This window comes from Echiichthys vipera, assembly GCF_963691815.1.
Source record: "Echiichthys vipera genome assembly, chromosome: 17".
NCBI classification, from domain to species: Eukaryota; Metazoa; Chordata; class Actinopteri; order Perciformes; family Trachinidae; genus Echiichthys; species Echiichthys vipera.
This window is the reverse complement of record NC_139842.1, coordinates 21720675-21741490: the sequence shown is the minus strand read 5'-3', so window position 1 is coordinate 21741490 and position 20816 is coordinate 21720675. Positions and strand designations below refer to the sequence as shown.

Here is a 20816-nt window from a genome sequence, read left to right as displayed (position 1 = left end):
CCATAGACTCGTTCTCCCTCGATGTAATACTGAACGCCGGAGGAAGTCTTTTCTTCCGGCTGCCATCAAACTTTATAATTTATCTCCCCTTGGTCAGGTAAGGAACAGTGGAGACACTGTATCCTGAAAATGTCACTTTGTCACTTTATACCATCACTGCACCACTTTATTCAGTTGTACTGTCACATAGTTCAGTAAGTAATGCTGCTATACTACACTGTCACTTTATACCACCACTACAACACTTATTTGTGGTACTGTAACTTACTGCTGCTACACTTTACACTGTCTCTTTATATCACCACTACATCACTTTATTTATTTATTAATGGTACTGTAACTATCTGCTGATACACTTACTGTGCTTTAGGACATGCTGCTACATTTCACTGTGGTTTACTGTAACGTATCTCAGTAAAATGCTGCTACACTGTGCTTTACTGTAACTGACTGTAACTTACTTCAGTAAGAAAGGCTGCTACACTCAACTGTGCCATACTGTCACTTAGTTCTGTAGGAAATGCTGCTACATTTTTAACACTGTTATCACTTATCGCTGCTTCTCACTTATTTAGTTTGTACTTATTTTATTTCAATCTGCTGCTAAACTGCACAGTGCGTATTGTTGTATATTGTATATACCTACGCTTAACCACGATGTCTGTTTCACTCTGTCACACTTAGTTAATTGTTTGATTTATGTTACGTTAGCTTTATTTTGATTTGATTTATGTTTATGCTTATTGTTACTCTGATCCTTTTCCACCTTTGTATTGAAACTGTTGCAAAATAATTTCCCTCGGGATAAATAAAGCTTCTTGAATCTTGAATCTAAAGTAATAATTCTTAATTCTAGCCTGCTGAATGATTGTTGTTGTTGTTTCTTCTCTTTTTAACTATATGCTGACCTGCTATAAGCTACCTCAGAAAACCTTTGACAATCACAAGACATCAGTTTGTCCTTAAGCAGGCAGAGAGGGACCATCACAGACCATGTGTATAATCAGTTCCATTGATCTGTCTTCATTCCGATCGGTGCACTTTGAGGCGTTATACATGACCCCGGTGTCCCCTACAGTCCCGTCTCAGGGGGGGGGGGGGTTCTGCAGGACGTTCTTCACTCAGGTATTTGTTGTCCAGCGCAGAGTTTGGAGCTGCCAGACACAAACAAAGCCCACTCCGCCAATAAAAACACGTCGTTGCACGTCCGACCAATCAAAACAGAAGCCAGCGTCGACACGGTCCCACCAGCAGCCAATCAGAAGAGGCGGAGATGTGACGTCGTGCTGTCAGCTGTTCTTGTTTTGCTTCTGTTTTCTCCTCTTTTCCTTCAGGCTGCAGATAACCGATCCTAAGAAATAACCTCAGTGAAACGGGAATTTAACTCATTTTCTGCGGAGAACCCCGCCGGCTCTGTGTCGAGAGCTCACCTACACATCATCCGGGTCCATATTTCTTCCAAATTGGAGCCGTCTTCCGCCGACATCGAGCGAAGAGGTGCAGCCGATCCCAGGCCTCCAATCCAGGGCGGAGGGAGGAAAGGAGGTCGCTGGGAATCGGGATGGAGACCGGAGAGGGTGGCGGCGGGCCTGGCGGGCCGGACGGACCGGGGCACCAGTTTGGCTGCGCCTCTTTCAACCAAGACTCCACGTAAGCAAGCAGACAGATAACAAGCGGGGGAGTCAAGACTCATCCTGCCTGATTACGCCCTGAAATTAAACAAATGTATGAGGCTTTGCCTTCAGAATATGCATGAAGGCACTTCAAATAGAAGAGTGGATCTAAACTGGTCATTTAACCCAGATACACCCTGACCCATAGGCCTATTCATGCAATTAAAGGGGCACTCCGCCAATTTTACATAACAAGATCAGTTTACTTATCATGTTGAGTACCATTCAGCCTGTAAAAAACACATTTGTATAATGTCATCCGGCTCTGGAGAAGCTAATCAAAGTTTGAAGAAATAACCCTGATGATGTCATAGTCAGTGCGTTTATATGCAGTTTAAAAACCTGATTATATTCGGGTTTCTCACACACCATGTAAACACCGTACCCCGGGTTTAATCAGAGTTCTCATACCCTGGTTAACAGACCTAGATAACTCCTTCAGCTCCCTGATTATTCATGCATGTAAACAACGTTCTTGGATTATTAGCATGTTTCCCGTCTGCGCATGCTCCCCACTCCGCGGCGGTGGCTTTTGACCTGGAAATAGAATAAACCAGGAAGCAATGGCGTCGAAAACAACAATCATAGAGCGTTACTTTTTGACCAAAGGAGGTCTTCACCACGGCAACTAACATCACTACCAAGAAGACCCCTTTCCGTCCTAATTCTGTCCAAAAGTCGAGCGTTTTTTGATTTTGACAAAGGTCAAGGTGAAAAATAGCTGTATTTAGTCCAGCTGTTTGTTGGTGGACCGCCACCTACTGTACCGGAGGTCGAGTTACTCCTTCATTTTCCCATTCAACCCCCTTTCATGTATACAAGGGGAACTTTAATAACTTGACTATTCCCTTAACCGGGGTAAGGCCCCTTTGGGTTACTGATGTGCATGTAAACGCACTGACGTCAGGGTTATCTTGGCTTGGGCTAGGAGACAACAAACAACCTACAGCTGTGTTCCATTCACGTTGGCATTCAGCTGAGTTCAGGGAACAACCCGAGTTGACTGTCTTCCAGTAGTCAGGATATATCGCCCACCGCTGCTGCACAGGTTCTGGCCCAGTCTGCGTTACAAACCGGAACCTGGATTTATTAAGGCTCAGGGTTTTTCACTCACCCAAACTAGGGTCAAGCTAGTTCAGGATGTTTTGACCTCTGCTGGACAAACCTTACCTAGTCTTATGGATTTAGGTGGGGGTTGCTTGAGTAGCCCTTTCATCACAGTGTAACCGGTATCCTCTGTTGATGGCTTTAACAGCTCTACTGGATTAGTATGTTCTCAGTGGCAGCAAACAGTCGCTCTAATGCAAGGGTGTAACTCATTGCATATCATTTTACACTGTGAGCAACTACCAAGTGCTTGTCTTCCTCAAAAGGTTGCTGAGGATTTTACCAAGTCACAGCCCCCCCTTCTTAAACAATCGTATAATTACAGAAAGTTCTATAAGCTCCTCTCGTTGAACAGTAAACAGGACGAGGTCTGCCTTTAGCACATTGTTCATTTTGGATCAGAGCAGGATATTGTGAAAGAAAGCGTTGTGTGTATTGCGCTAACTTGCACTCACCTTACATAGCCTTTTCATCTCCAGTTCAAGTGGCAGTACCAGTTTTCACACAGCAGAAGAATGCAGACTTGATATTTACGCTTTGTATCCAGCATATAATTACTCATTCCTTATCCAAAAATCAATCAGCTCTTTACTTTGGAAAACAAGGAGGAGATCAGGGGAAAGCTGCATATTTCACACAATCAGTTTGTTCTACACGGACGGTAAAAGCGTGCTCTATTTTCTGCAGAGTTCGGCAGTTTCCGCCTGCTCAGAAACAGGATGAGACAGCACAGGAATGTACAGTTTCTAATGGAGGGGAACGATGGCATAGGTGACCATTAAGAAAATGACCGGTGTTAAAACGAACCAATTTCTCAAACAGGTTAAACCTTCTGTTTGGACTACAGGGTTGAGTCCCCATAAAAAAGAAACATGAGCCGGTAAGACATGGCAAGTCTGATCTTGTTTGACACGAGGGGCTTTCTGTCCATCACTTTCTGAACTCGCCCCTTTTTATTTGATCACAGAGAGGCTTAGAATGTGGTGCGATTAACCAGGATGGGCAAACATTCAGGAGACAGGGGAAGTTAGGTCACTTTATAACAGTCAAGCTACTGCATTTCTATCCGCTCTTTAAAGTGTAACTCTGGCTTAAAACAAACCCTCTTTTTCCGCATGAATATCCATCTAGTAAGCCATCAAGACAGTTTTTTTCATTGATCACCTATTAACAGAGAAATCCCGGAGACTCGCAAACAGCCAAACTTGGCTAACACTGATTAGCTCGGGGCAGTACAGTGAAGATATTAAAACGTCTTTTTTAACCACTAATACTGCTCAAAATAACACCAAACCTCTGTAGCAGCATGAGAAGAGTCCCTACACAGAAAACAAAGCACCAACAACGTAGTTAGTGAACCCAGAGTTTATTAAACAAGACTGTTTTACAATGCTACAAGCCTTAGCAGCTGTGTACGTCCATATTGGCAGCCCACACAAGTCGATTGCCGAATTCAGTTTTATTGAACTTCAATAGAACTGAACGCCAGTGCATTTGGTAATTAACTTGTCGTAATGTAATGCCCTTTCACAGTTCTATACCCGGGTCATAGCCAGTCCAAGCCTTGTATTTCTACAGTGCTGCGGTGCTGTGTTCCCTGTTGTTTGATCCGATTTGAGTAGAAAAAAAACAAAAAAACAACGGAATTGTCGTTTTACTGCTTTCCTATCTCACTGAAGAAAGATGTGATAGGTTCACAGGTTCGGCTGTTGTTGTTAGTGATGTTCGACAGGACGTTTGGACAATGGTATTTTGAAAAGGTGTCACATCAAACTCAAAGACTGGATGAGAACTGAGCAACTCCATCTTCTGAGACAGACTGTTAGATTGAGTTAAAGGCTCCAGGAAAAAAATGTTGTTGGACCAAGTTATTCTTTTTTGTCAAACTACTTTAAGTGTTTGTGTTTGATTACAACTTCAGCTAGTCCATGTGTTCCCAGAAGAGCTCACTTCATGACACATTTCACCAGTAGGGGGCCCTCTATAGTAAGGACCAGGGAGGACAGTGTGATGATGAGGAAGTGAAGGCCCCCAAACCACTGCATGCCAAACTGTCCCTGTATCTTCAGTTGGAGTGCAACATATTTTGGCACATAGATTCATTTTTTTCCTGACGAAGCATTTGAAATGGTGAGATATATTAGGACTTCATGTGTGTGTCTGTGTTGCAGGTCACTGGCTCTGGGAACAAAGACTGGCTACAAGCTGTTTTCTCTGACCATGGTGGAAAAGCTGGACTGCATCCATGAGAGTGGTTAGTATGACGCCCTGACTCTGTGGGAGAAGCATTCATCCAAAAACACGTGACATTGATTTCTCTGGTGAACAGTCTGATTTTATAACACATGCTGGTACAGTTACATCGCTGAGTGTGTCCTCTAATCTCTCCTATTTGTCAGCTTAGCTATGAAGACAGCATGAACACCAGAATCAAAAAGAATATCCCTGGTGGATTAATGGATCATTGAATTTCATTTATAATGGCTAATGTTATAAACAGGACAATTCTTTTTGCATTTGTGTAAACGATGTGTCCCGGACTGACCCGTCTATTGCTGATGATATGTAAGGCCATCATATTTCCTCAATGCTGAGGAAAAAAACATAAAATTATTTCTTAGGGATTTTTACGAGAATCTGTAGCAAAGATTTTTTCTTAATTCTGCAGAACCTGATGTGTTGGCCATCTTTGCAGCACCACAATATTTAATTTCAAATGATATTTTGACACACATTTTGCCTTTATCAAATATGGCACCTTCTGGGATTTGAAAATTGCAGGAGGATATATTGTGATGTATACAACGTATCCTGAAAGGCACACTGAGTTTGTGAAAGACTGCCAAAGCTGGCTACACTCAGTGCATAATCTGTATATTGTTCACTCTGGTGGTTGAGTTCTCTTTAAGCTTGATCTGGTTCCAAGAAAATTTAAAACGACACGTCCTCATACCTAGATGACAGACTGGGTCCTTTGTAAATGTGACTGGGATCAGGCCGCTGGTCTACATAAGCCTATTTACCGGGGAACTCGGCACTGATTGTAGAACATAGGACCTGGGGAACATGGGTACGTTTTCTGTTTGGACTCTGTGTTGTGGTGTTACAACGAAACCCTTTTCCCACGGTACTGATCAAAATCCTAGAGGAAACACTGACATGAAATATATTGTGTGTAAGCTGTCAGCTAATGTTAGCTAGCTTGCTAATGTGAGCTAGCTTGCGAATTCAATTAAATTCAATTTAATTCTAATGCGGACGAATTGTTAACTAGCTGACGTATCAAAATTCTGTCTTGAGTGGATAACGTCTGATAATGAATCCAGACTCCTGGTGTCGATCTGGCTGACATGTCGTTTGCAAATGACTTCATCAGCTAATGTTACGAAGCAATCAATGCCAGAGCCATGCAGTGTAGCTCAGTTACAGCTAGCTGGCTAATGTCAGCTTGATGCTAATGTTAGTTCTTTTTAAACCTAAGCTGGTTGTGACTCCACTGCGTGGCATGAATCCGCAGTAGGTTGCTTCGTAACATTGGCTGAGCTAGAGTTACTGTAAATATGACTGTATGTCATTATTGCAGTCCTTAAAACAACAGTTTTCTGAAAGTTAAACACATAACCTTTAAGGTGACGCAACACAAGTATGTTGTTAGGAAAATATCTTGATTGGCCTAAAAATTAGTCATGGACATAACTATGTCACAGACATAAATTGGTTAACTTAAAAAATGTCACAGCTGACTTCACAAGCACGGGTCTCCTGAGTAAAAGTCGGTTACCACTCAGACGTGGAGTTTGGGGCTCCAAAGTCACCTACTCCACCAATAAAAGTCGCAGCCTAACAACAAACGCAAATATGGGTCGTGACAATCACGGAATGCACAATCGACGTCTATGGCCGTATTTTTGGTGAGGACGGTATCCATAATGTAGTGTCATAAGTCAAAACATACAGGGATTGTTTTTATTAATTTGAAAAGAAAGGCAGAAACAAACTGGTGAAGGATTGTCCATGGACCAGCTCCAGACTCACAGGTTTGAGACTTGGTTTTGAAAGAGAGCAGCTCATGTTCAAACATATTGATTAAACTCTCCTCTGCCATGGAAATATAATGTTGGAATTCTTCATCTAGACGGTATTCTCCTTTTTCCAGGTTTCTGCTAAATCAGAGTATGAGCTCAACATAATTGTGATGTATTCGTCAACCCACAACCAGACTACATGAATAACTGGGGGAGGAAGGGAATTCCCTGTGTATGTAAACAGACAGACGCAGTGATTAAGTCTGCCTCTCCACACTACAGCGCTCACTGGGTTGTTTTGGGGTTTTAGTGGCTGGATGCTCAGACTAGGCCGAGCTTGCTATAATTACACAATGTTCATGGTTTTTGGCCGAAGCCTCCCATGGCAATGAAGGACAAGAGAGTTTCTGATGTGTTTGGGTGGATTATAGGACAAATTAGAGGCCGACTGATACAGGATTATGTAGATAGCTATATTTGAGAATTGAAATATCAGATACAAATGTAATTAGAATACTGTTGCCTCTTCTGCACTGTAATTTCCTGCTACTTATTGACGGACATACTGTATACACCTACAGTATATGCTGAAATCGGTTGCTAACATTTGCTATGGCGATATATTGTTCAGGCTCCAGATATATCTGTTTTAAGTTTCCTAGTGGAGATCTCAAAGTTTCCAAAGATACCAAGTATGTCAGGCTGGAATCATGTGTGTACAAATATGTAGATACACTTTAATGGAAGTGTGCAGCTATAATAACATGGAGTGTGAAACGTGAAGCCACAGTGTGGGAAAGTCTTTCTTCTGACGTGACAAGAATGGCTGTATTTCTCTTGAGGGAAGGTTTGTGGTTGCTTCATCTGTTCCTCAGTTTGGGTAAGTCATCATTAAAGCAGCGCGCCCATCACCGCCTGTCTGTCTGCTCCCTGAATCCCCCCCCCAGCAGAGACTCCAGATGTCTACATCGTGGAGCGTCTATTCTCCAGCAGTCTGGTCGTCGTGGTGAGCACCACCACGCCTCAGCGCATGAACATCTACCACTTCAAGAAGGGGACGGAGATCTGTAACTACAGCTATCCCAACAACATCCTGGGCGTCAAGCTCAACAGACAGGTGGACAAACTCATCTACACCTACTCCAAAACCTGCTACAACACCTGCTATAGACCTTTTTAATGCAATTCCATTGCCAGGCAACAGCCTTGGTCCTTGTTAACTTCCTGTCAGCTCATGGCATTCACATACACGGCAACAGGAAATACACTAGGACACATTAAGTATGTTTACATCTTTGAAAAGATCTATAACCTTAATCATTCTGTAATGTAATTCATGATAAAAACAACATCATTGAGATAAAACAATTATTGTTCCACAATGACGCTCTCATTTTGTCTTGTGTTATCAATCCAGGTTGTGTCTTATTTCTTTTCCTTTCAGCCCTATTTGCTACTTTGTGCCATGTACATTTAAGTGAAATTAGCACACCTGGAGGTTTGATACCGAAGTATCCAGGCTTCTTTCCGTCCCTTCGTCCTCTTCTGACAACATTTCATAATTGAACTAAGCGACACTAACAACCCTTAAAGGGGAATTCCGGCGCAAGATCATCCCTTGGTCTTTTTCGGCACATGCATACATCAAATAAGCCATCAAGACACAACAAAGTAATCCCGGAGAGTCGCTAACAGCCGGATGTGGCTAACATTGATTATTTTGAGCAGTATTAGTGGTTAAAAAAGATGTTTTAATGCCTTCACGTACTGCCCTGAGCTAATCAGCGTTAGCCACGTCCAGCTGTTAGTGTCGCTACCAGATTTCTCAGTTTTTACACAAAAATAAAAACTGTCTCGATGGCTTATTTGATGTATGTAAGTGCGTAAAAAGACCACAGGGTGATTTTGCGCCAGAATTGCACTTTAATGTCATTAACAGTTTGTGAAGCGCAGTGATACGTGTTTAGTATGAGCTGTCCAATTGAACTACCTGGTCACAACTAACTGTTGTGGAAAATGACATCAGAGTATCAGTATCAGAAACTGCCTAAAAATAGAAGCAATTGACAAATGTGGAGGTTACAAGACACCCTGCTTCATGTTACTTAATTCTGAGCATTGAAAGTGAGGCGTTCATGTGCTTTGTTACAACAAGGACCTGTTAGATCACTGTCATGACAAAAGGTAGACTGTTGGCAGAAAGCTAATCTCCCTTTGCTCCAGTGGAGTGAACAATAGTGTGTTGTGTCTCTGCGAACAACACCTGAAACTGCGGCTTCACGTCCCCTTTGTGGAATCGATTGAACAGTTAAAATGTTGTTGTTCTTCTAATGAGTGAGATTTCACCGATGCGAGCCAACCCTGACGGCATTACGTAGGAGAGTAAAGATGACCTGAGGTGTGCTGTGTCTTGCAGAGGCTCGTGGTGTGCCTTGAAGAGTCCATTTATATCCACAACATCAAAGACATGAAGCTGCTCAAGACTCTGCTCGACACTCCGTCCAACCCCTCAGGTAAGACATCAATACCTCACACCTTTTCAAGGATAGCTCCAGTGTATTACTTAACAGAAAAGTGTGACATGACACTCTTGCTCTCGGTTTAAAGAAACGACTGAAAGAATGGTAATTCAGTGTGTTTTTAACCCTTTGTTGAACAGAAAGCTCTATCTAGTGGACTCAGAAAATAAAGAAAATGCTTCATGTAGCTTCATTTGGACAGCACTAGGGAATGGTACTTGATCATCATACAGATACGTATATTAGACCCCTAAGTCACTGGTTCTCAAACTGTGGTATCACTGGTGGTACCCAAGCTTTCTCTGGAGGTACTTGAAGGAATATCCGAAATAAAAAAAGGAAACATATATTACTAAATTAATATAACACTAAGAAAATACTTAAACTTTTAAGATCTGTGGAATGTAATTTGAAATAAGTTCAGCATTTCTTGTAATATTTTAGTTTCAATATCAACCTGCTACGTAGTCATGCTCAAGAGCTAAACTGTGATGGCAAGAGAGTGACCAGAGGTAAAATGATTGGTTTGAAAACACTGACATGATACTTCTGATGCTACCCCTTCATACAACGTGGCTATGACTGAAGACAGTCAACCATAATTAATCTCCTGATTAGGAATAAACCGTCCTGTCTGTAGCTGAATAGTGTCGGCCTACACTGCTGTATTTTAACATTGGTCTGAGTGGTGGTACTTGAGAGAGCCTGATATTTTCTTAAGTGGTATGACATGTACAAAGTTTGAGAACCACCGCGCTAAGTAAAAAAAAAAATCTGTGCTCATTCCTGGTTCACACAAAGTTTCTTAATTTTTAGTTTGTTTGGACCAAGCCCCCACCACAGCGACTTCCTGGTTGATCCAATAAGGAAGTGCCAAAAATTCCAGTTCACTGAGTGTCCAGTAGGAGCAGGTTTCATAATAGAGCAGTTTCTCATTGTTTTGCTAGTTTTTATTTTATTGGAGGTTAAAGTTTATGAATAATTAGGGGCAAAGCCTCTTGAGTGACAGCTAGCTGCTGGCCCTCACTTCACTATACAGTCTATGGTTTAGACTATTGGAGTGGTTTAAGTGTTACTTTGAACCTAACGCCAAGTGAGTGTTTTGCGCTGAGCAATCACGTACAAAGTCATTACAGACAGGAATGTATTTTATGCATATTTGCGGAAGGTGACGCGTTTTACAACGCAAACACGTAAAAATGGGGCGCTATGTGGCGAAAGCCTATCAGCATTGATATCATAGGTCCAAACTCCTTTCAAAAAACAAGCATTTTAAAAGTTGATTGCTAGTATTGGGGAGAGACCTGACAAAACGTGAATTCAGACTTCATTCAGTTATTTTGGAATACTTTCTATCTGTTTTCTTTAAATCAAAACAAAGTCTGGACCTCAAGTAGCGCTGGAAGCAGTCTTCCAGACGCAGTTCCCTGAGAAGTCACAGAGCTGTGATGTTATAAATCCACATGTTTTCTGATGTGTCTGAGACTTTTATAAGAGGCACAAAACAGCAATAAGGGTTATTCTGGCCATGGTTGATGACAGAAAGAAACCTCCGTGTCTCGCACGAGTAATGCAAACAAACACAAATGCTCCCGACATGATCCGCACGAAAGAGGCGAAAGGTGGCCCTCTGCCCTAGAGCTGACTGTTGAGTTCCCTGACCGTCTGAAACCACATTTGCCCTGAAGTTGACGATTATTCTTTGTCTACTCTCGCAGGTCTCTGTGCTCTTTCTATCAACCATTCCAACTCCTACCTGGCATACCCCGGCAGTGTCACCATTGGGGAGATCATTGTGTATGATGCCAACAACTTGGTAAGAAACACAGGACACCTCAAATACGCTACATTCTGTCGACTGATTTTAATTACGTTGTTAACTGTATTGCATTCAGTGTCTGTAGACTTGGCAAATAGAGTGGAGGACACACTCACAGATAGGTAGTCATCTTTTTTATTGTGGGAAAAAATGAATGTGTTTGCCCGTAATAAATAAGAGCTATGTTCTGTGGTTTATGGCCATTATCATAGGTAAACTCAGTGTAGAAAGGGAGGCAGCGCCGCAGCAGCAACTCTGTCTGTTTGGATGCGTGAGCCGCAGCAGTTTCAGAGAAGTGGCCTTCACACGCTGCTCGTGCGGGCTGTCTGGCTCTGGCAGATGCCAGCCTAGTGAATCACTTCAGTTTTGGGAAATTTAGAAGTGGGTTTCACTTTTTAAATTGGATGGTGACAAACATACTGCAACCAGATGGAAATGCAGCTAGTTTTAGTGGCAGGAGCTATATGTACGTGTGGAATAACACTCTTTCTTCATCCTCTTGGTCGTTTCAGAACACAGTGACCATGATCCCGGCTCACGACAGTCCTCTGGCAGCTCTCACCTTCAACGCCTCAGCCACCAAACTTGCCAGCGCCTCAGAGAGGGTAAAAATAGACCCTGAGACAGGCTTACTGTACACTGAGCTCCAAAGATAAAACAAGAGTCCGTCCTAGGGTGGCAGTCTGTCCATCCACCGACACTTTGGGCCTTTTCGGATGTTCAGGCTCCCCAGAGAATGAATCCTTGTTATTGTGATGACTTCCTGGCATTTCCTTTTACCTTTCCACCATCAGGCCATCATTGTTCTTTACGATACTGAAGATCCCCATTTATGTTCCCCAGGGGATGAACCCTTGCCATTTCTTTAAACTTTGAGCGTTCCATTAGCTCCAGCCATGACAGGGGTTTAGGTACAGTGGGGTTTTTAGGTGAAAAAAAATGTGGGGCAACAACTGCTTTGGTCTGAAAAGAAAGCCAAACTTTGCTGCGCTGTTCTGCTGCTTTCATTTTTGGTAAACTTCCAGAAAGATGCTTGAGGCTATTCTTGACCAGATCCCGTCCCCTCCAACTACACCGGAACAAAGCAAATGTCTTCTCTGATAACTTGGCAGTAATCCATTTGTCTTGGAGAACCACTCCAGGACGTTTAATCGGACACTATTTTTACCAGAGGTTTGGTTTGTGACTAATCCCGCAGATTAACCTCAAGGCCGACTTTCAAATTTGTGCTGTAGAAGATAATCATTCACCGTGACCACAGTTGCTGCCTTCTTTAAAATAAATACTAATTTCTGCTAACTACAAACAAATGAGCACAGTAAGTGGCAAATAACAATCAAAAAGGCAACAGGCATTCAGTCATTTTCATTGCCAAAGGCTTTGAACATGGAAATGTTGTTTTCCCACACTCAGGGCGCTTGACACTGAACAAGGGGCCGAGTGCAGTTACAACCCCATTTTAAGCCACTTATGTCACACGATAATCCAGAATTATATTAAATTTTAAGGCTCTGCCCCAGTTGCCTCAAATGACCCATCACCTAGTTCCATGTAAGATTATGAATGTGGGGCGCTGGAGGCAAAGTCACGAGGAAAGAACAGCTCCCAGCTTCTGAACCAAGCTCCTAACAGAAATCTCTAGTTTTTGCACATCAACAAAGTATCTGCTGGAAAATATGCAGCCCTTGTAACGAAAGTAAAAATGACTGTCTGTCTTTACAGGGCACCGTCATCCGAGTGTTCTCCATTCCTGAGGGTCTGCGTCTGTTTGAGTTCCGCCGAGGCATGAAGAGGTCAGAGTTCACTTGTCCAGACTAAACGAACTATCCCCAAAGCAATTTCAGTCAAAAGCAACTGGACTTGGTTATTTGACTAGGAAGACGTTTCACCTCTCATCCAAGAGGCTTCATCAGTTCATGTACACATCTGAGACATCATCACTTGAAATGACTGATTAATCCTCAAGTTTTTGCACTTTTTGTCATGTGTGTGTCTGCAGGTACGTCAATATAAGCTCTTTATCCTTCAGCCCTGATGGCCAGTTCCTCTGTGCGTCCAGCAACACAGAGACGGTGCATATCTTTAAACTAGAGCAACTGGGTCCAAGGTACACAGACTGCAAACACAACAAGTTCATTTGATCATTCAGTGCAACATTTTAGGAAAGCATAAATCCAGTTGTAGGATGAACTTGTTCTAAAGGGTGCTGGTTTCCCTGTGTAGTGGAGGGGACGAGTCTGCCACCTGGACAGCCTACATGGGAAAGATGTTCTCAGCAGCCAGCAGCTACCTCCCTGCTCAGGTATCCGGCATGATGAGCCAGGACCGAGCCTTTGCCACCGTTCACCTCGTGACATCCGGCCAGAGGAACGTCTGCACCCTAGCTATGTGAGCTTCTCTGTGGTCTTCACATTACACCCAGTCATTCTGCGTTTGTGTGTCTTTGACCTTAAAGTGTAATTCCGGCGCAAATTCATCCCGTGGTCTTTTTCGGCACTTACATACAACAAATAAACCATAGAGACATTTTTTTACTTTTAACGTAAAAATCTGGGAGAGTCGCTAACAGCTGGACGTGGCTAACACTGTTTAGCTCGGGGAAGTACAGTGAAGGCATTAAAATGTCTTTTTTAACCACTAATACTGCTCAGAATAACACCAAACCTCTGCAGTAGCATGATAAGAGTCCCTACACATAAAACAAAGCACCAACAGCGTAGTTAGAGAACCACAGTTAGCCACGTCTGGCTGTTAGCGACTCTACCGGATTTCTCAGTTAATAGTTTATACACGAAAAAAAACTGTCTTGATGGCTTATGTGATGTGTGTAACTGCTTAGAAAGACCACGGGATGATTTTATGCCGGAATTACACTTTAAGAGTAAAGAGATTATGATTCTTCCTTTTCTAAACACACTCTGAGAATTAGGATGAGGCTTGACGCAGAAATGGGAATCTCTTTATAGGGTTTATAGGACAAAGGATCATAAATGGATCAGTTCTCGTTCCTCTCACAGTTGGCTTGGACGTAAGTGAACGCCTGTAATTGTTATAAAACAATTGAAACAGATACTCAATCTGTTGTTCCAGGATCCAGAAGCTTCCGCGGCTGCTGGTGGCCACAGCTGACGGCCAGCTGTGCATTTACAACGTGGATCCACTGGATGGAGGCGAGTGCATGTTAGCCCACAAGCACAGGTGAGGCTGCAAGTGATTTCACAGGGGTAGGATACATGTTCAGCATCAGGCTTAACCAGGAGGAGGGAGGAGAAGGCCCTGCACAATCACAACATAAAATAACAACTCAAATTGAAACCAACAAAACGTCTATGTGTCACACACAAAACTTCATTGCTCAAAGTGCTAGACTTGAGAAGAAATGTCTTGAAAAACCGTGAGATGTAAAGTTGCTTTACTGCTTTCACTCACTGTGTTCTTGCTTCCTTCTCTTCTCTTCTCCCTTCCTTTTAAGGGTTTTTGGTACTGACGATGACCCAGGTGAAGGAACAGAGTCAGAAGGGTCAGAGGTCACAGGGCCAGCACAGGCTTGTCCTTCCTACGCTGCGACCGCTGCCTTACCAGCCTCTGGTCCTGTCACTGCAACCCTCACTGGTTAGTCGTCGCAGACATTTCTTTATGTGTGTGTAACAGGAAGGGTTTGACTTATCTCTTAGTTCAGCTCAGTCAGGTTGTGGGTTTCCTTAAAAAAAGAAACTGCTGAAATAACTTCCCCATAAGTGTTTAACCGAGGGCCTTTTAGTACCTTAGTACTTTTTATGACTGCGATGATCTAATGAGGACGGCAAGGTTTGTGGTTGACAGAGGAGAGAAGTAGAGGGTTAGCTCCCTGACAGCACTACACTATAGTTCCTAAACCAAGACCTGATGCATGTTGTATGCAGGACTGTCCTCGGGCCCTTTTCGGATTGGCTCACTATTTTATGTCCATTGAAGCTTTGAAATCCTCAGCGCTGTGTTCACCAGAACACAACTACTCTTCGTGTGTGTTCCATGAAGCAGTGCAGTCAATTACCAATCAAATGTGAATGAAAACACACCCATGTAGGCTGCCAGTGTTGGCCGTTGCTATCTGAGTACATTAGCTGTTTGGAAATAACATCACAGAAGCTTAGCAATGTAACTCTTTTTTTATCTAAACAATGTTAAAATGTGTTTATTATCTGCTTAGTGTCCGGGCCCTGAATCACATGCTTCAGATAGCTTACCAGGGTGCCCCATTTCACATATGCTCATTATGTCTTTTGATCGTACTTGTTTTTTAGCTGTTGGATGAAGTAAAGTGAACTGTTAATGCTGTGGATCCCAGGTTTGGCAGCGTTATGTTACCAGTATCTCCTGTGTCCTGTCTGTAAAAATGAGTCAAAGGAGTCTGGTGGCTTTGAAGAGGGAAATATAACAGTTCATTTTCCCGTCAGAAAGGGCCGTTTGATGGCAAGATAAAGAAGTGAAAATATTGTAAATAGAGTATATATTTAAACTTATATTACTTTCTATTTAAACATTTTTAAGATGGTCCTTGTTCTTAGGTTGCTAAAATACGAATTATGCTGCTCCCATCCACATCAGTTCATATCGCTCTCTTCAAAGCCGCAAGACTCCTTTGCCTTTGACAAAATCTGTCATTTTCAATTCAATTCAGTTCAATTTTATTTATAGTGCCAAATCATAACAAAAGTTATCTCAGGACACTTTACAGAGTAGGTAAAGACCACACTCTATGACTTATTTATGATTTACATAGACCCAACAATTCCCCCATAGAGTACAGTGGCAACGAAAACCTTCTCTATTACAGACAGGAACATCAGACAGACCCAGCTCTGTTCCCCCACAACCTTGATCGGTTAGCTAGTTTGTGTTGTCGTGTGACTTTGGTGAACCAAAGTTTGTGTTATTGTGTGTTGAAGCATCCACAGCAGTAAATTGCTTAGTGTCCTGTTTGCTTCTCCAAACTGATTAATGAAGCAACACTATCATACAGAAACCGACGCCAGGTCATGTGGGAAAACGTGTTTATAGGATTTGAGTGCGTAAGCTCTGCCAGAATGATTGATTCTCATTTGCTCAGCATATACTGTACACCTGGGAACTCTCGATCTTTTGGGAAGAGGCGAAACATCCTGGTTGCTGATTGGATAAGCCATCTGACTATCAGCCTGTGAATATTCTGGTCCAGTCCCAGCCTGGTCAGATGCGTACATGAACTGATGAAGCCTCTTGGATGAGAGGTGAAATGTCTTCCTAGACAAATAACCAAGTCCAGTTGCTTTTGACTGAAATTGCTTTGAGGACATCTGACCATCACCAACATACAGCCAAATCAACCAATTAGATCAACGAAGCGCATGACGTACTAACGTTGAGACAAAGCTCAAAGAGTAAACAAAATAATTGGTAAAGGATATTTGCTGTTTGTTTAACACAAATTTACGAATTCACGAATTTAAAAGGCACAATAACAGGTGCAGGGTCCATATTTCAACAGATGGATCCAAGAGAAAAAACTGTTAGTGAGGGGTTTGCCCGCTAGCTGCGCTCATCTCATCCAATCCATGGAAGCCGCCATTTTGTTTACACTGAAAAGTAGCTTCTCGTTTCATCACACTTAAATCCGCCTCAAAACCAAAGCCGATTGGTTCGGTCGCAGGGCAAACTTCTCCAAATTTTCACTTTTGCACTGATCTCAGAGTAAAATACAATGGAGCTTGCAATATTAGGATGGTGTCACGAGGCTACCAGTACTGGGAATGATATAAAAAACGAATGGACCCGTCCTTTAAGCCTTAAAGCTGGTGACACTGAGCAGATCTGAAGGGAACTCATTAAATGTTCACACAGGTTATATGGAGAACATGAAGTCTGCCTGTGTCAAGTAAAGATCAGACTGTTCTAAAGATGCGTCTGCCTCCTTCTGTTTCTACCCAGGCTACTCTGAAGATGGCGGGGCAAAGAAAGGCGAAGTCATCCCAGAACACGAGTTCGCTGCTGGTCCTGTGTGTCTGGACGACGAGAACGAGTTTCCTCCTGTGAGCATCCAGAAGTGCTAACTATCAGCTTATAGCTAGCTCTCCTACAACAAGTGTACTTTATAGGCATGCCAAAGCATTCATGCACACAGAAAGACAGACCTTCCCTAATATCAACAGTGATTGGAATAACTTATCCAATACCAGCAAGATGTTCTTCAAATGAGAGCAGAGTCAGGAACTTTAGACTCAGTCAGCTGACAAAGATTTCTTCACATAATAAGCAATAACTTGTTAGGTCAGTATCCGGTTTATTAGCATAAAATGAATGCAGTTTAATCCAACAGCCCTGCAATAAATCCTTCCTCCGAGAAGGTTCTACTCTTCAGTTATTCTTGGAAATGTTTTCTATTCGACTGTATGATGAGCAGTCTGTTCTGCTGTTGAGTTAGTATTACTTTATACTGCGAGGTTTTCTCTGCACCCACATGGTGCAAAGAAAAGGAGGTAAAAATTCAGATTTTATTTCAGGCTGACTCATGAATACATCAATATATAGCAAAACACTTTACATACAGAAAGTGAGCAAACAAGGAATTGGGTCAAAAACACTTATGCCCCATTGAACATAACAAAAGAATGGTGTATATATTTAAATATTTAAATGATGAAAGGAGGAAGGAGAAGGTGATCATTCCTCAACAGCAAAGTAAGTTTTGGCATCCATCACTGTTGCACCCTTTGAAAGAACAGAACAACTTTTTTTTTTTCATGCTTTCACATCTGTTACAGTTACACTGCTCCATTTCCTAGAGATGTCCAAGCTTCATGAAGCATTTTCTTTATTTCTGAGCCCACTGGATGGTGCTCGCTGTTCAACAACGGGTTGAAAACGTGCTGTATTACCATTCCTTGAGTCCTTTTCTTTAAACCAAGAGCACCATCTTGGCCTCAACACATACAACTAATGGTTCATGAAGCTTCATTTTGACATCATTATCGTTTTCTACACCAGAGGGAAAATATTGTCCCCTGGATGACAAAAGGCATCTATTCCATTCCTGAAAAGGTCTTAATTAGTGTAGCAATTACAGTTATGTAGTGACTAATGTGGCCTTTGATTGTTGCTGCAGGACATTTTGTGTGAGATTTCCATTCCCTTTCTTTATTATAAAGCAGGTCGAGGTGCTATATAAAAACTGTGATAGCGTCATAATTCACAATCCAGAGAAATGCGCACACCTTGTATTCAGAAACTGTGCCTTTAAACGAGCCGTCAGGACTTCTGTACGGTTGTGATGTCACAACTATACTATATACAGGTAGAAAGTGTTGCTACAATGATGTTACAGTTATTCCCCGGCTGCAATGACGGTGCAGAGTCGCAGAGAGCCCAGATTTGGAAGACCCTGTCACAATGACCAATCAGAGCAGACTGGGTTTTTTTTTGTAGGAGGTCTTATAGAGACAGGTGCCAATAATGTGTTGGTTTTTTTTACATTAAAGCATGTAAAAATGTTCTAGTAGAAAATAAAAATACAAATATGAACCTGTAAATGAGCATGATATGGGACCTTTAAACACCCATTCGGGTTCTATGCTATATAACTATGTAAAAGTATGTTACTCCATGAGAAGAGTGAGTACTGTGTACATTATATTACACAAAGCTTGCATTAAAGTGTAATTCCGGCGCAAAAATCATCCCATGGTCTTTTCAGCACTTACACACATAAAATAAGATAGTTATACGTTTTTTGTGTAACAACTGTTAACAGAGAAATACGGTAGAGTCGTTAACAGCCCCCGAGCTAACACTATTTAGCTATCTCCTTGAATTCAGCAAAAAAAAAAGTGTAGGCTATTTAGAAAGCTTTCGAAATATACTTCATTTATTTTATATTATTTTATATTTTATACATTACACTTGCTTTATTTTAACCACTTCTGGGTCTCGGAGTCCAACTGAGGTAAACACAAAAATGAGCCCCTCCATTAGCTATCTGCTAACTGTAGCTAACGTTTAGATTTGGTTTCTTGCCAGCAAACCAAACTAGCTCCCTGTTCATCTGTAATAAAACATCATCTTATCAAATATAGGATGATTCTATGTCAGCAGAGGTAAAAACATCACCAAAAAAATGCCCTGAAAGGTTTGAATTGTTTTGTATGTGTTGTACCGGAATTTTCCTTTAACCCAGAGAGTGGGACGTGAGCTGCATTTGACAAATCCTGTAGACAAAACTAATGGGTGTGTTCATGTGTTTTGGTAGATTAATTGGTGCCGCGACGGGACTGGAGGTGGCCAGGCCAGGCGCTCGTGAATGGGTAGAAGGACAGATGGACAAACAGACAGACAGGCGCTGGCAAGTGGGATGAACCAGCAAAAAAAGTCTTTCAGGGTGCCAAGTTACTTTTTCAGTTAGAGAGAAAATAATATTGATTAACATTGAGGTCGACGTGGGAAACAAAACACTGACGAAGAAGCAGATATCGTGTAGTCATTTGAGAGAGAATCCTAATCTGGTCGTCATGTTAGTCTACATCATGTTTAAGATACACTTCTGATTTTGTCACAGCACCAATAGTACCTCTAAACCTTCCTTCCAGCTTACAGTTGGGTCTCAAAACATCAACTATGAACTACGAGAACATTTCTGAACTGGTAGATGCTGTTGGCTACTTAGAAAACAAACAAGAAAAGAATCAGGGAGTTTGTCTTTCAGCAGTGTTTATGAAAGTATGAGCTGCATGCTGGAGCAGAAATATAACTACAATTTTCAGAGCTTTTTTTTACTTGACAAATATTTCAGTAAGTTGCATTATTGTAGCAACATTTTTATTTGTTATCATTAATAATATTTTAGTTTAAGTCCAAGAAATGAATTGTTTTCATTTTTATTCTGTATTGTATTTTACTACGTTGACTTGTATTAGATGTTTCTGTGTATGCCTCCTGGATACTTTCAGAAGGTGTCTATGTACTGTATGTTTGTGCCTATTATCATTTGTAAAAGAGCAAAGTATTTTGCTCATTGCACAAGACCAAAACAAGTGAAAGAAACCGAGAAATAAACACAGATTTGAGTAAGAATGAACCTATGCAAAGCAAAGTATTTGTCTTGTTTCACTTTACTTCATTTCTCCCTTGATAAAGGTTGATTTTAATGACGGACGTATGTGGCTGTTAAAGGTTGTATAAGTGAAGTCAGTCCCAGGTCAAACATCTCATAACATTTACAGCCACTCTTCACATGTATTGTTGCATAAGTGCGTTTAGCTATCAGTAGACAGTGACCTATTCTTTATTCGTACCATATTAGGCTGTGATTAGCGATGACAGCACAGTGCTCTGCGTTTCTATGACAACTTAACCCAAAAATGGCCCACCTGGCTATGTGCCTGAATAAATACTACAATATTCTACTCAAGCAAAAGTACTGCCAAAGAAAAGAGTGTGAACTACTCTCAGCACTAGTGGACCAGAACTCCTTTCAAATTAGCGAGTCAGCGTATGATTGAGGGCCGCACTAATCTCTATTAACAGATATCTCTATATGAATTCAGAATCTGTAGGCACAGGGAAGGGGTTCGGGTAGCAGTTGGGTCTGGTTTCCATTTGTAGCTTGAATAGTATTGATTATGACGTTTGAGCAGGGTAAACGTCTATGTAGGCGCAAAAGAAC

The 20816-nt window shown here is 41.8% G+C and overlaps 1 protein-coding gene across 3 annotated transcripts; it reads left to right on the top strand.

Moving 5' to 3' along the window:
- Positions 1-1351: 1351 nt before the first annotated feature.
- wipi1 (WD repeat domain, phosphoinositide interacting 1) lies at positions 1352-20144 on the top strand. 3 transcript variants are annotated; one of them, XM_083932027.1, is made up of 13 exons: positions 1352-1650; positions 4952-5034; positions 7756-7922; positions 9222-9318; positions 11043-11140; positions 11656-11748; positions 12866-12936; positions 13143-13250; positions 13367-13531; positions 14234-14341; positions 14616-14755; positions 17090-17190; positions 19404-20144. In XM_083932027.1, exons 1-13 carry the CDS (start codon positions 1562-1564, stop codon positions 19452-19454), a joined length of 1371 nt encoding a protein of 456 aa, XP_083788153.1. In that variant the 5' UTR covers positions 1352-1561; the 3' UTR covers positions 19455-20144. The 3 variants fall into 3 exon arrangements, with proteins under 3 accessions (XP_083788153.1, XP_083788152.1, XP_083788154.1); XM_083932026.1 differs by having other exon boundaries at positions 7753-7922; XM_083932028.1 differs by lacking the exons at positions 17090-17190; positions 19404-20144 and adding an exon at positions 14110-14171 and having other exon boundaries at positions 7753-7922; positions 14616-14748.
- The last annotated feature ends 672 nt before the right edge of the window (positions 20145-20816 follow it).

Coding starts and splice junctions, on each gene's coding strand:
- wipi1 (XM_083932026.1), top strand. CDS start 1,562: ATGGAGACCGGAGAGGGTGGCGGCGGGCCTGGCGGGCCGGACGGACCG. Junction 5,035..7,752: donor GGACTGCATCCATGAGAGTG/GTTAGTATGACG, acceptor TCCCCCCCCCAG/CAGAGACTCCAGATGTCTAC. Junction 11,141..11,655: donor TGTATGATGCCAACAACTTG/GTAAGAAACACA, acceptor TGGTCGTTTCAG/AACACAGTGACCATGATCCC.